At 39.5% G+C, this 15,302-nt stretch overlaps 2 protein-coding genes across 2 annotated transcripts in view; one reads left to right on the forward strand and one right to left on the reverse strand.

The window, feature by feature from the left end:
- The window catches only part of LOC132134041 (RPE-retinal G protein-coupled receptor-like), a 3,214-nt gene extending 485 nt beyond the window's left edge, over window positions 1-2,729 (reverse strand). Inside the window, exons 1-7 of the mRNA XM_059546916.1 lie at window positions 2,604-2,729; window positions 2,022-2,178; window positions 1,580-1,701; window positions 1,223-1,382; window positions 903-1,020; window positions 152-265; window positions 1-37 (exon numbers count right to left, since the gene is read on the reverse strand). The exon at window positions 1-37 is cut by the window's left edge and continues 485 nt beyond it. Of these exons, the coding sequence (XP_059402899.1) occupies window positions 1-37; window positions 152-265; window positions 903-1,020; window positions 1,223-1,382; window positions 1,580-1,701; window positions 2,022-2,178; window positions 2,604-2,679 (784 nt within the window). The 5' untranslated portion in view covers window positions 2,680-2,729. The remainder of the gene's footprint in view (window positions 38-151; window positions 266-902; window positions 1,021-1,222; window positions 1,383-1,579; window positions 1,702-2,021; window positions 2,179-2,603) is intronic.
- A 1,979-nt stretch (window positions 2,730-4,708) lies between these two features.
- On the forward strand, window positions 4,709-10,434 carry LOC132134037 (leucine-rich repeat, immunoglobulin-like domain and transmembrane domain-containing protein 1). The gene is made up of 4 exons (XM_059546907.1): window positions 4,709-4,857; window positions 5,324-5,784; window positions 5,867-6,172; window positions 9,359-10,434. The coding sequence occupies exons 1-4, from the start codon at window positions 4,709-4,711 to the stop codon at window positions 10,432-10,434; spliced, it is 1,992 nt and encodes a 663-aa protein (XP_059402890.1).
- Window positions 10,435-15,302: the final 4,868 nt, after the last annotated feature.

A 15,302-nucleotide genomic window follows, 5' to 3' on the forward strand; every position in this document is an offset into this window, starting at 1 on the left:
GGAAGATTGGCGATGTCTTGGCAAGCACTGAAAGGACCTAGAGGATTTACAACCAGATGACTGTCATCAGAACTGAGATCAACGTGAGAACAATGATTTATCAAGCCTGTGAAAGATTTTGAAGATCACCAGTGTTTGATTGTTATCTTACCATTCTGAGCTTTGGTGAAATGAGGTTAACGTTCTCGAAGCAGGCGTATGTGCACATCAGAACATACGGACCCCAGCAGAACAGCAGCGCTTTCAGAGGTAAACCTGTGTTAAACTGCAGGACAGAGAGGAGAAGCACTGACACAAAACACTAACACACACACACACACACACACGCCATTCACTGCTCAAATCATGCTTTTATCCACAACAACACAAAAAACTAGACCAGAAATCTGCTGCTTGCATTCCTTAAAGCACACAGAATGCTGAGCATGTGGCTGATCTATGGATGATTCATGTCAGTCTCACTGCAGATGAACTCGTTTGTGCTGCTCTAACGAGTGTGTAGCGCTGATTAACTGCTGACAGGTAGTGACAACCAGATTATTAACACTTAACTACTAGTTGTTAATGGTGAGTTGATTCACGCATCAGAGACATGCCTCTCTTCTGAGGATACAGAGTTATACACAGCCTCATTACAGCCCATAAAACTGGTTTAGTTTGCTGTAAAAAATGCATCTCTGATTATACTCAGGTTATAAAAATTGATAATTGAAATTTACTACATTATAGGGTACAGCAATTACTTAAAATTATAGATTACACACACACACACATATATATATATATATATATATATATATATATACACCAAGTGAATCATACTAGGCGACAGCAAAGTTCGGGCAAATGAAAATACATTGTGTCTAATTGGAGTGTATGTTGGATAAGCAGTGTGCGAGTACCTTAAAGTGGTGTGTCTTTTTGAAATAAGCATAGATGGAATTGTAGGACGACTGCAAAACCATAACCGGGAATGCTAAATACAGTAAAGTGATGGACACCATGTAGGTGATGTAACTCCTGAAGAAGACAGAGAAGAAAACATCGTGTTACTCTTGCAGGTAAATTCACACATGATATTTAAAATCATCAGTAGTCGTGTCCAGGCAGGACAGACATTGTCCATATTTTTCTTAATGTGGTTTCTGATTAGTAATGTGCTGTGTTCACTCAGAAACTAGAGTAAAGTATGTTTGCGTTCTCATTTGTGAGATGGATGTACCGGTCTCCTTGTGTGTAGTCGAGCGTACAGCATGTTTTCATCGGCTCAAAGTCAAAGACGCCCCAGCCAATGGCCGGCAGCGGCAGGACCGCCCAGAACACGGCCAGGATCCAGATGATGGTGCTGATGGTCATAGATGTGCTCCAGAACATCTTCTGCTCTGGAAACAAACTCATCGATTTACAGCCATTCAGCTGAGATATAAAATATAGTATAAAATGATCCTAAAACCCACTAAACCTGGGAAAACTACTGAAGAATTTAATATAAGCCTTACAGAAAGAAGAGTACAACTAATGTCTTGCGTATAATAAAGTGACATTTTATGGATGGCATATGTTCTCTGTTTATACTCACTAGTACAGTACAGATGATATCTGTCCCAAGCAATAGCAGCCAGAAAACAGACGGCGGCGAGGATCGACACCATTCCCTGAAAAGCGTGAATCTGGCAGCCCTCCGACCCAAACGGCCAGTATCTTCCAGAGTTCAGAAAAAACACAGATGAACACAGGTGTTTAAATATTTATACATATATGTGATATTTCTCGTTGTAATATTAAAACTATGTATTCTTTTGTGTCTAGCGGTTGTATTTCGTGCAATCTTTTGTTTCAGTTCTAATTCCTTGTTTGCGATAACACCAATAAGTTATATGAGTCATATCACAAATATAGTTCATTTTAATTTATTTTGTCATATCTTTTCACACAATTTTAAAAGTTGCTATTTTGCTATAAAGTGTTAAATTCGTGAAGATTGTGTTGTGGATTGATGCTGTAGTTGAGGTCAGTCTCACCTCAGGTAACTGGCGTAAGCAGCCACTAAACCATTAATGTTGAGGCTCAGATCGGCCACAGCAAGGTTAAAGATGAAGAAGTTATTGGGCGTCTGCATCTCCCGGATTCTGAGGAACGCCATGATCGAGATTAAGTTAAGAAAGAAACCAAGAAGACCTAGAAGAAAATATTCAGATATTCAGACTAAACAGAATTCATAACACTGTGCACCGCATACAAGAGCAATCATAACAAAATATTATATATAATGCTTTTAGAAGAATGAAGTCCACAGTAATAAAGTAGTATCAATAAGCACCACAGTGATCAGATCAGATGCCATCAATCATTACACCATGGAACCGACTATGTTTGCTTTTCTAATTCAGAAACTATTTGCAAAGTTTTCTAGTTTTTACAGATCAATAAGAGGATACCTCATTAATGGACAGATCAGCCTTCACTAATCAATCAGACATGAAGAACTTTTTCATGTTTGTCAATACATTCATCAGTGAAGACATATCCAGCACTGATGAATGGATGAACTGATTAAATGATTGATTGATTGATTGATTGATTGATTGATCAGCAGCACTCACCGCCGACCAGCAGCACAGAGCCGAAGGCGAACATGTCAAAATCACTAAATCCCTCCGGTAACATGTATGAAGCCATTGTCCAAGATACTTCTCACTGCTGAGCACTGTGTTAGAGTGCAAGACTTTATATGTGTTTATTCCTTGTGAAAGCATGTGTGAGATTTAAAGCCTAGTCTGAAATCCCTGCAAGAATGTTTTAATACCACAAAAGTTTGTGAAATCAGATCTGCATCGCTCGCTCGACCTCAGATCACAGTCCTCCATATACCACTCTCTTTGGCTTAACTGATGCTGTAAAAAAACAAACAGACAAATAACAGTGCATGCTTATACAACAATAAGATATAATGCTGCAGTTACAAAATATTGTGCAATTATGGATCTGAATATATTAACTATACATTACACAAAAGTGTTGTTTTCATGATATATTTTTTGGAGAGTAGTGCAATTGCAATTCCACTGTCAGCTAATACAAAATTTACAATGTTTGTAAATGAAATGTTTGGGTCTTTCAAAAAAATAGTGGGAAATTGATTATAATTGGTTGTCCTGTTCATCTTAAAACACATTGATTTGATTACTTTTTATTGTGTTATGTTTGAAAAATTTATATTCTGAATGAAATTGAATCCTTGCCATGATATTAGAAGTGAAAACAAAGTAACATCACAAAATGTTTGAGGTATAATGTGGTGATCTGACTGCAATAGGTTCCAGTGCAAACGGCTGTAATTAGGAAATGAATTCTTGGGTAATAACATACATACACTGTACCACACTTCAGTGAAAGGTGTTCACTGTAATCTCTCTAAATTCTTTTGGCTGACTCTCCCTAAAAAGTGCAGAACAAAACATTTCAAAGCATTTGTGCTTTCTCCTCAGGAGCAATCACTTGTGTTGTTTCCCCAGATCCTTTGAAAGAAGTGTCTCTTAAGTTAATAAATGTAAATATACAGTTCTGAATGAGCCTGAGAATTCATTAAGTTTGGAAGTGAGTTTATTCTTAGAATGAATTATTGGTGTGGGTATAAATTATGTACTCTGAGCCTCATTTCCTTTATCCTGACAATGTACAAAATTTTACATTGGATAGTGGAACAAAACATATATTTATGATCATATAGAAATATGTTTTTAATAAACACAGACATATCTGTAGGCTATTTTAGTCTGAGATGAAGACTTTTGCTCTATACTGCCACCAGGTGTTTTAAATGCATATTCAATTCAATTAAATTCAAGTTTATTTGTATATAGCTTTTTACAATACAAATCGTTACAAAGCAACTTTACAGAAAATTATGTTCCTACAATATTTAGTAATAGCTTATAAGTGGTGACTTTTAATTTTTTTTTTTTTTAATCATACAGTCATTATAGACCAAACAGACAATAATGAAAATAATATTAAGTAACCACTATTAATATGTGAATAAAGTTAATGCAACAGTAAAGATAGTATACCTGAAAAAAAAAAACTTTTATATTTTGGAAATTTAATCCATCACAAACACTGTGTTTTACGCTAAATTCCTTGTTTTGCTCATTATTGTATCAACTGTTTTGATGTATTGGTATGTCAAGTCAAAGGTCAAAGTAACAACGCTGATCTTAATTGCATGTATAAAATAACCCATAGTGTGCTGGCGTTTCCATTTCTATGTCTATTAGGACATTTTTTGATTGAAATAATCTTCAAAAAGACACATCACAAAAAAAGCTATATTTCCTTGACACTCTATGATTTACTCAGCATATTATCAGAGAATAGAGCAAAACAAAATCATTTACCAATAAGATGCTGTGAATTCACAAACTGTTGTCCAATCCCAGGTCTAGAATTAACCCTCCAATCTAAAAAAGAAATGTCTGTTCTGTTTATACACAAAATACAAGCACACAGCCTATGGGCTTCCAGGAAGGAATAATCATGTAAGTCAAAATGCCCCAAGTCCTTCCTCTAATCTGCTCTATCCCTTTTATCTGGGGATTCGGAGCAGAGAGAGCAGAAAGTGCTTGACAGAGACAGAGATGCTGCATCTGCTGCGTGATTAACAGACTCAAACCCATCCGGACAGTAGCTAGAACAGATAGCATAGAAGATGTGTGCTCTGGGCTTGTTGGCTTTTGTGTCCGGCCGTGTGTTTCAGGTTTTTGCATTGGTGCTGTGCTGCTTTCCATTGCTTTGCAGCACCTGTCCTGCTCAATGCAGCTGCTTCTACCACAAATTGAGCGACGGATCAAAGTCGAGGTGAGATTTTAAATGGACTGTCATTTACCTAAATGAAACCATCTTGTAGAAAAGTCTCATAAGGACTGCTTATATTGACAATATTGAAAGGCCAGATTGTCTGTGCTCTTTATTTAGTAATTGGCTGATGGTGTGTGCTTTTTAATCTTCTCTGCTTGTTAGTTGCAACGTTTCAGACCTCTGGCATTTATCACACACACACACACACACACACACACACACAAACAGACAGACACACACACACACACACACACACACACACACACACAGTGTAAAGATAATAAACTACAATAAAAGCAGAAATGAATTCTGAAATGAAAGCAATTCAAAGATAAATATTTCATAGCACTATGTTATAGCAATGTTAAGTACAATAATCTCAAAGCTGAGTATTCTTACCTGACTGGCATTATCAAATATCTCAAAAAAGGAGACTGTGCTTGACCCATGTAATGTGTTTTTATAGGAGTGTCCTGTGTAATGACCCCGATCTCACTGTGATCCCAAACAACTTTCCCTCGGACACCTCCAAACTCCGCATCGAGAAAACCTCCATCAGCCTCGTCTCCAGCGAAACCTTTCATTACCTCAGCAGCCTGGAGTACCTCTGGATATCCTTCAACTCACTCTCCTCCCTCAGCGTGGACAGTTTCCGAGGACTTAACGCCTTGGATGAATTACGGATGGATGGGAATGTTCTCACTTCCTTTCCTTGGGAATGTTTGATGGACATGCCGAACCTTCGGCTCCTTGATTTGCACAACAATAAAATCAGCAGCATCCCAGCTGAAGCAACCATTTACCTAAGAAACTTGACCTACCTGGATCTGTCCAGCAACAGTCTGACCACCGTTCCATCCAAGGTTCTTACTTCATGGTTCTCTCCGAAACCTCCTCAGGATGCAGAGAATTCCAAAATGATACTGGGTGAGTTTCTGCTTTTAAACCATTTCAGTTCAGTTGTAAATTCTTAGTAATTGACAAATTAAGAAATGTTGATGTTGCTCAGGTCTCCACGACAATCCCTGGCAGTGCAACTGTCGTCTCTTTGATTTGGTGCAGTTCCAGAAGTTTCCTTCTTCCTCCGTGGCGTTCATCGATACGCGTCTGCGCTGCGCCGAACCCGAGAGCCTGTCGGGGGTCCTCTTCTCTGATGCTGAGCTCCGCAAGTGTCAGGTTCCCCGCGTGCACACGGCCGTCGCGAGGGTCCGAAGCTCCATCGGAAACAATGTCTTGCTGCGCTGCGGGACCATCGGTGTTCCCATCCCGGAGCTGTCCTGGACCCGTGCCGACCGCAAGCCCGTGAACGGCACCGGTACGTGTGATGTTTGTCTCCCTTGGTTTATAAATATTGTTATATATAGCGTTCAGGAATGGTTAATACATCTGTTAAATAAATGGAATCTGCTGATTGTGATTTAAGAGAGCAGCAAGTATACAGACACAATTTACTGTAATTACAGTAGAACTTACAGGTGCTGGTCATATAATTAGAATATAATCAAAAAGTTTATTTATTTAGCTAATTCCATTCAAAAAGTGAAACTTGTATATTATATTCATTCATTACACACAGACTGATATATTTAAAATGTTTATTCCTTTTCATTTTGATTATTATAACTGACAACAAGGAAAATCCCAAATTCAGTATCTCAGAAAATTAGAATATAACTTAAGACCAATACAAAGAAACGATTTTTAGAAATCTCGGCCAAATGAAAAGTATGAACCTGAAGGTGTTATGAGAGCCCAGGTTGCTCTGATAGTGGCCTTCAGCTCTTCTGCATTCTTGGGTCTGGCATATCGCATCTTCCTCTTCACAATACCCCATAGATTTTCTATGGGGTTAAGGTCAGGCGAGTTTGCTGGCCAATTAAGAACAGGGATACCATGGTCCTTTAACCAGGTACTGGTAGCTTTGGCACTGTGTGCAGGTGCCAAGTCCTGTTGGAAAATGAAATCTGCATCTCCATAAAGTTGGTCAGCAGCAGGAAGCATGAAGTGCTCTAAAACTTCCTGGTATACGGCTGTGTTGACCTCTGACCTCAGAAAACACAGTGGACCAACACTAGCAGATGACATGGCACTGCAAACCATCACTGACTGTGGAAACTTTACTCTGGACCTCAAGCAACATGGATTGTCTCCTCTCTTCCTCCAGACTCTAAGTCCCTAATTTACTTTCATCAGAGAACATAACTTTTGGCCACTCCGCAGCAGTTCAGTCCTTTTTGAAGCGAGACGCTTCTGACGCTGTCTGTTGTTCAAAAGTGTCTTGACACAAGGAATGCGACAGCTGAAACCCATGTCTTGCATACGTCTGTGTGTAGTGGTCCTTGAAGCACTGGCTCCAGCTGCAGTCCACTCTTTGTGAATCTCCCCCACATTTTTGAATGGGTTTTGTTTCACAATCCTCTCCAGGATGCGGTTATCCCTATTGTTGTACACTTTTTTTTCTACCACATCTTTTCCTTCCCTTCCCTTCTAAGGATCCCAAACTAAGTATTGAGTGCTGTACATGCTCATACTTTTAATGTTCATACTTTTCATTTGGCCAAGATTTCTAAAAATCGTTTCTTTGTATTGGTCTTAAGCAGAGGTGGAAAGTAACGAATTACATTTACTCGCGTTACTGTAATTGAGTAGCTTTTTTGTGTACTAATACTTTTTAAAGTAATTTTTTAAATCTGTAATTTTACTTTTACTTAAGTATATTTTGTTTGAAGTATTGTACTTCGCTACATTTTAAAACACATTAATTACTGAGTAAAAAAAATAAAAATAAAAAAAATAAATCGCTCCCTGGAAACTACGGCATAATGGGCAGGAGGGCAAACTGGCGCTAAAATCACAAGAAAGATGCAGACGGACAAAACAGGCGTTAGTGGTGCAGACACCGCTGAAAACGAAACCCCGTCATATTCTGAAGTTGAACTCGAAGGAAATGAAGTGAACCCCTGGCCATGTGTATGCTCTATTATGCAGTGTAAGCTGTACTTGCCTAGGAAGACCAAACTAGCATCTTATAAAATCTCGACAAGACATCAACCCTTCGCAAGAATGTAGAGGTAAGCTAAATAATTGCATCGTTGCATTGGTGGTTAAAATGAAGCTTTGACATTTTAGCAAGAGGTTTTGCACAAATTAGCTAAAAAGACCGTGGTGAGGAGTGTGCTATTTTTGTTTTAATGATGTGCGCGCGCATTTATAGTGCGTTCTTTCACTGTGTGATTCAGTCTCCTAAAATGCATTTAGAATGATCACAAAATTGAAGATATAGCGGCAGAAAATTCACATATTTATGTAATTTCATATATTAAATCAAAATCACACAAAGAATGCCATCGTTTCCTCCAAAAATCATCATGAATATATACATACATATATATAACAGTTCAGTAAATAAGTTAATTAAGAGACTTGCATTTTAGACACCATATTGCCTTTTTTAGCTCTACTTCTACAACAGAAAATAATCCAAACACAGCCACCAAAGCACAGTTTTGCGTCTCTGAGCAACGTGACAGTGTTTCGTTCCTGAATGAATCAACCGTTTAAATGATTCGGTTCAATCGCAATGACTCACTTTTTAACAGTGACTTGCTGACACATACTGGCCATTTTAATTTCACATTTAAAGTATCTTTTGATTTTTTTAAATAATTAATTTCTTATCATTTCAAATGAGTATTCAACATTTTATGTCTTGTATATCAAAACATTATTCATGCATTTTTAACTGCAGGTTAAATGCATTCTTGTCCTGCACTAAACAGTGTAATACATCTAAATGCCACTTCCAATGAATCTTTGCATTTCCTCTGCATTAAAAGATGAGTTTGTTGATACTGATTTGCCTGGTAACAGCCCAAATGTTTTATTATTCTAAATAACTGATTCCTTTAATTAAAAACAACTAGTTTGAGATTAATAGACCTATCCCAGGGGTGTCAAACTCAGTTCCTGGAGGGTTGTAGCCCTGCAGAGTTTAGTTCTAACCCTGCTCCAGCAAACATATCATGTAGTTTTCAAATAAACCTAAATGATTAGATTAGCTGGATCAGGTGTGTTTAATTAGGGTTATATCTAAACTGTGCAGGACTGTGGCCCTCCAGGAACTGAGTTTGACACTCTTGGCCTGTCCCATTTTGACTCCCTCCCACTGTTAAAATGTAACTAAGTAATTTTTACTCTGAGTTAAGCCTAAATGAGCTACTTTTTACTTTTACTTGAGTAGATTTTTAGACTGGTACTTTTACTTGTACTTAAGTAAAATTTCATTAATGTAATGGTACTTTTACTTGAGTAGAATATTTTTGTACTCTTTCCACCTCTGGTCTTAAGTTATATTCAAATTTTCTGAGATACTGAATTTGGGATTTTCCTTAGTTGTCAGTTAATGGAATTAGTAAAATAAGTCAACTTTTTGATGATATTCTAATTATATGACCAGCACCTGTATATTAAAGTGAGTGTTTTTTTTTGTTTGATCTTGTAGTTCAACAAGAAATGTCTAAAGAGGGCATCATCTGGTCCATTCTCAGCATTCCTGCTGTTTCATACAGGGATTCAGGGAAATATGTTTGCAGAGCCACTAACTTTGTCGGGAGTGCCGATGCCATTATCACACTTGTCATTTCCGATACATGGCAAATTGATGAAGCGGTCACCAAAAGAAGTCACGCAAAGAAGAATGGTGGGTTTGGCGGAGCGGCGTATCAAGAGAAACTCATCGCCAGATACGTGCCGCCGGCCACATCAGCCGCTGTGCCAATCATTGAGCCCCTCAATGGACCCAAAGCCACAGCACCCATCCGGAACAAAAGCTACAGCATTTCTGATGATGTTTCCAAAGCGAAGGCCACAGCGGCACCTACAGCATCCACAGGAACGGACAGCGGGGCGGTGGAGCTTCAGAAAGATTTCTTGAGTAACCTGGAGGCTAATGCTTCATCTCTGCAGCAGGGTCCGGAGCGCAGAGTGGTTCGGTCGGTCAAAGTAATTGGTGACACTGACCACACGGTCTCACTGAACTGGCGTGCACCCACCGCCTCCAACACCACGTCCTTCAGCGTTCTCTACGCCGTCTTCGGGGAGCGAGACATGCGTCGCATTAATGTTGGCCCAGGCAAGAATCGCGCAACGATCGAAGGGCTCGTTCCCAAAACCAAGTACATAGCCTGTGTGTGCGTGAAGGGCCTCGTCCCCAAGAAAGAGCAGTGTGTGATTTTCTCCACAGACGAGGCGGCCAGCGCCAGTGGCACACAGAAGCTCATTAACGTGGTGGTGATCACGGTCGCCTGCGTAATCGCGGTTCCTCTGACACTCATCGTCTGCTGCAGTGCACTGAAGCGGCGGCTGCAGAAACTGATGAGCCGGAAGTCCAAAGACATTCAGGACTCATACGTGACTTTTGAGACTTTGTCTCCAGGCACCAAAGCCAAAGGGCTGGAGGGGGAATATCTCAGCAGACTCAACCCAGACGAGTCCAACCGGCTGCTGTCAGCCCGCTCTAGTGTGGATTCGGAGGCTACGGCCAGAACCGAGGGCCAACCTAATGAGTACTTCTGCTGACCGACTCTTGTCGTTTCAGATGACTCTGTGCCTAGCACATTCTTGGCATTGGCCGGATTACACTTTTAATGTCTTCGAATGCTTCTGTACTTATCAGCTTTATCCTTTCTCAGCCCTGAAAGGGTACAAACCACCTTAAAGAAAGTCCGGTGTGTAAAAAGGGAAATTATCACACAAGAGTGAAATAATGTCTGTATTTTTTATTTTCGTCATGCACTTTTTTAATGGTATGTTTATCATTGACTCATTTATCATACATATTCTGCAATGCATAATACCCATCTGTCTAATACAGAAAGTGAAGAGTTATTTCTGTTTTTCTGTTTGAACCGTCAGGATGTTACAAAAAGAGGAATAGTGATGTACATGCTTAATAACTTTTCCTTTTTGCTTGGTTTCTTTATACTTTTATCTTGTCACAGTGTACTCGGGCAAAAGTTTTCCACTTTAACCTTAAAACTGTGCTTGTAATTGGTCATATCAGGAATATGATGGTGGCTGTACTTATTAAACGTGTTTTAAAATATGACTGAATAAAACCATTTTTTTATGATTCTTGTTTTCTTAATGTTTCCTCTTTATTTATAAAGTGAAAACACGTTAGATGTGCTATTCCTAGATTGTCTGAATGTTCAAAGCAATATTTAAAAACAATAATTGAGCAAGAGATGTGGGTACTAAAATACAAAGCTTTATTAATCCTCACAGTTACATTCATTCTTAGAGAAAAATGGTATATGTGAGGATTTTCAGTCGGGATTTAGACCGTATCATAGTACTGAGACTGCTCTCCTTAGAGTTACAAATGATCTGCTCTTATCATCTGATCGTGGGTGTATCTCTCTATTAGTTTTATTGGATCTTAGTGCTGTGTTTGACACAATTGACCACAACATTCTTTTGCATAGACTTGAACACTTTGTTGGCATCAGTGGAAGTGCATTAGCATGGTTTAAATCGTACTTATATGACCGCCATCAGTTCGTAGCAGTGAATGAAGATGTATCCTATCGATCACAAGTGCAGTATGGAGTACCTCAAGGCTCAGTACTAGGGCCGCTACTCTTCACACTTTATATGTTACCCTTGGGAGATATCATCAGGAAACATGGTGTTAGCTTTCACTGTTATGCTGATGATACTCAGCTCTATATTTCTTCGCGGCCTGGTGAAACACACCAATTTGAAAAACTAATAGAATGCATTGTCGATATAAAAAACTGGATGACGAGTAATTTCTTACTGCTAAATTCTGAAAAAAACAGAGGTGTTAATTATAGGACCTAAAAACTCTGCTTGTAATAACCTAGAACACTGTCTAAGACTTGATGGTTGCTCTGTCAATTCTTCGTCATCAGTTAGGAACCTAGGTGTGCTATTTGATCACAATCTTTCCTTAGAAAGCCATGTTTCTAGCATTTGTAAAACTGCATGTTTCCATCTCAAAAATATATCTAAATTACGGCCTATGCTCTCAATGTCAAATGCAGAAATGTTAATCCATGCATTTATGACCTCAAGGTTAGATTATTGTAATGCTTTATTGGGTGGTTGTTCTGCACGCTTAGTAAACAAACTACAGCTAGTCCAAAATGCAGCAGCAAGAGTTCTTACTAGAACTAGGAAGTATGACCATATTAGCCCGGTCCTGTCAACACTGCACTGGCTCCCTATCAAACATCGTATAGATTTTAAAATATTGCTTATTACTTATAAAGCCCTGAATCCTCTACGTCCGCTACGTTCTCAAAACTCAGGCAATTTGATAATACCTAGAATATCAAAATCAACTGCGGGCGGCAGATCCTTTTCCTATTTGGCGCCTAAACTCTGGAATAACCTACCTAACATTGTTCGGGAGGCAGAAACACTCTTGCAGTTTAAATCTAGATTAAAGACCCATCTCTTTAACCTTGCATACACATAGGCCCGGTTTCACAGACAGGGCTTAGACTAAGCCAGGATTAGACCATAGATCAATTAGGACATTTAAGTAATTTTTATAAACATGCTTAGAAAAAAAACATTACCGATGTGCATCTTAAAACTAAAAAGGCACTGATATATTTTTAAGATCAGTCAGTGCAAGTTTATTTCAGTGGAAACAGCTCAGACTTACATTTTACTCCAGGACTAGTCTTAAGCCCTGTCTGTGAAACCAGGGGATAACATACTAATATGCTTTTAATTTCCAAATCCGTTAAAGTATTTTTAGGCTGCATTAATTAGGTAAACCGGAACCGGAAACAATTCCCATAACATAATGTACTTGCTACATCATTAGAAGAATGGCATCTACGCTAATATTTGTCTGTTTCTCTCTTATTCCAAGGTCACCGTAGCCACCAGATCCAGTCTGTATCCAGATCAGAGGGTCACTGCAGTCACCCGGATCCAGTACGTATCCAGACCAGATGCTGGATCAGCACCTAGAAAGGCCCTCTATTGCCCTGAAAGACAGCGGAGACCAGGACAACTAGAGCCCCAGATACAGATCCCCTGTAAAGACCTTGTCTCAGAGGAGCACCAGGACAAGACCACAGGAAACAGATGATTCTTCTGCACAATCTGACTTTGCTGCAGCCTGGAATTGAACTACTGGTTTCGTCTGGTCAGCGGAGAACTGGCCCCCAACTGAGCCTGGTTTCTCCCAAGGTTTTTTTCTCCATTCTGTCACCGATGGAGTTTCGGTTCCTTGCCGCTGTCACCTCTGGCTTGCTTAGTTGGGGTCACTTCATCTACAGCGATATCGTTGACTTGATTGCAAATAAATGCACAGACACTATTTAACTGAACAGAGATGACATCACTGAATTCAATGATGAACTGCCTTTAACTATCATTTTGCATTATTGACACTGTTTTCCTAATGAATGTTGTTCAGTTGCTTTGACGCAATGTATTTTGTTTAAAGCGCTATATAAATAAAGGTGAGTCGACTTGACTTGACCCTATGTACTATGCATCTACGCTAATATTTGTCTGTTTCTCTCTTATTCCGAGGTCACCGTAGCCACCAGATCCTGTATCCAGATCAGAGGGTCTCTGCTGTCACCCAGATCCAGTACGTATCCAGTAAAAAAAAAATGCCTGCGGTTGCATTAATATTTTTAATAACTGCTCGCACTTGCTTGGAAACAGATTAATATTTGAACCTCTAGTGTTCATTCGTGTGCTCAGTCATGTGGCCCGAACACGATCACACACACACTGGCCGTCTTCTATCCTAACACACCAGTGGTGTAGTCGGGGCCATACGCAAGTATACCCACTTGTTTTGTTGCTTCGCAAAGTCTGTAATTTACTATCATGAATCGTTCCTTTTATAGGTGTACCATACAGTTGTGATGCCCATCATCTACTGTGTGCACGTGTCCGCTGCAGTGAGAGAACTCCGCTCAAATGCCATCGAGAGCACCGGGACATTTTTGGAAATTTTGGAGTTGAGAGCTGATCGTCGAAGCAAGGGAAACCTCCCCCACATTAGGCACTGTTTCTAAATTACACCAAACTGCAAAAAAAGTGTGAAGCGGCGCTACGCACTGCATCCGCCAGCTGCACATAAGAGCAGAGTCTCCTGCACAGTGCTGCATTTGCGCAACAATGTACAGTGATAAACCGCTTCATCCATTCAGATGTGAGATAGAATTATTGATACTGTCGTGTCGTGTTGTGTGACACATGATAACATTAAAGGTTCTGTAGTGATGCTGGCTGAAAACATCCACAAATAATGTTAACTGCATGAAGAGTGAACTGGAAAACGCCAACATAGGCATGTCAATTCAGCCTAAGACCTTCTGTAATGCAGCTCTAAAATGTATTCTGATATAAAAAAAAATCAAATAATTATTAAAATAATAATCATTATTCTGTACTTAAATGGAAAAATTTCGTTAAACAATGAATCATGAGGGGGCGGCTTATGAACGCAGATAGTGCTTGCACCGAGCTATCGCACAACATTTACAAATGGGTTTATGAATCTGTATAATTCATACAATGACAGGAAAAATTTTGGTCAAGTGTTTTCATTGAGCTATTCACTATCATAGTGTTGTTTCTAAGCTGAAAAGCAGTAAATTGTGCTTAACTTATTACATCAGCTTTCTGCTCTGGTCATGAGATTCGAGATTCCATGTGACGTAGATGATGGTGGAACTCCTTATGAGCATTTCTCTCAGGAAAGCACGCCCGCGCACATGTCAACCAGAGGAGAGCGAGACCTCGCCCATAAATGCAATTCATCAGGAAATCGTTGGCAGCACTGCATAGGGTTTGTTTGAGAATGTCTCTAAATAAGTGTTTTCGATGTGAGGGAAAGTTTACCATGTTCAGCTTCTCAAAGAACCTAGCATTACACAAACTGTGGATGCAGTTTGCTTTTTTCCGGGGCAGCAATTGAATCTAGCAAGTGTGTTTTGTGTTCTCGTCATTTCAGTGATGAATGTTTTATAAAGAAGACCAGGTTGATGCTAGATTTGCACATAGTTTGCTATTAAAACATGGTAAAAGACCCCATTCAGGTAAGTACAACTGCATCAGATTTCTGTTTTTTTGTGGGAAATCAGCACTTAAGTGAATATATGTTAATGGAAACAACACGAAACCTCAGTATTATAGCTCTGCCCACAGCATGCCTACAGGAGCTTGGTTTTCCAGAGAGAATCGGAAGCTGTATTTTTGCTTTGCAGAAATGATAAGCCTGGGGACTTTTGGAGATGGGGATTCGGTACTGCTCTGTGGGTACTCTGGATTGGCATGAGATTTAAGAATTTTAAGAAACATGCTTGTTGCACATCCTCTATTGCTGAACTTCGGGTGACGCCCCCTCCCCCAATGTGATTTTTTTTTCAGCATGTTAGACA

Source organism: Carassius carassius, unplaced genomic scaffold (genome assembly GCF_963082965.1).
Source record: "Carassius carassius unplaced genomic scaffold, fCarCar2.1 SCAFFOLD_107, whole genome shotgun sequence".
Classification (NCBI taxonomy): Eukaryota; Metazoa; Chordata; class Actinopteri; order Cypriniformes; family Cyprinidae; genus Carassius; species Carassius carassius.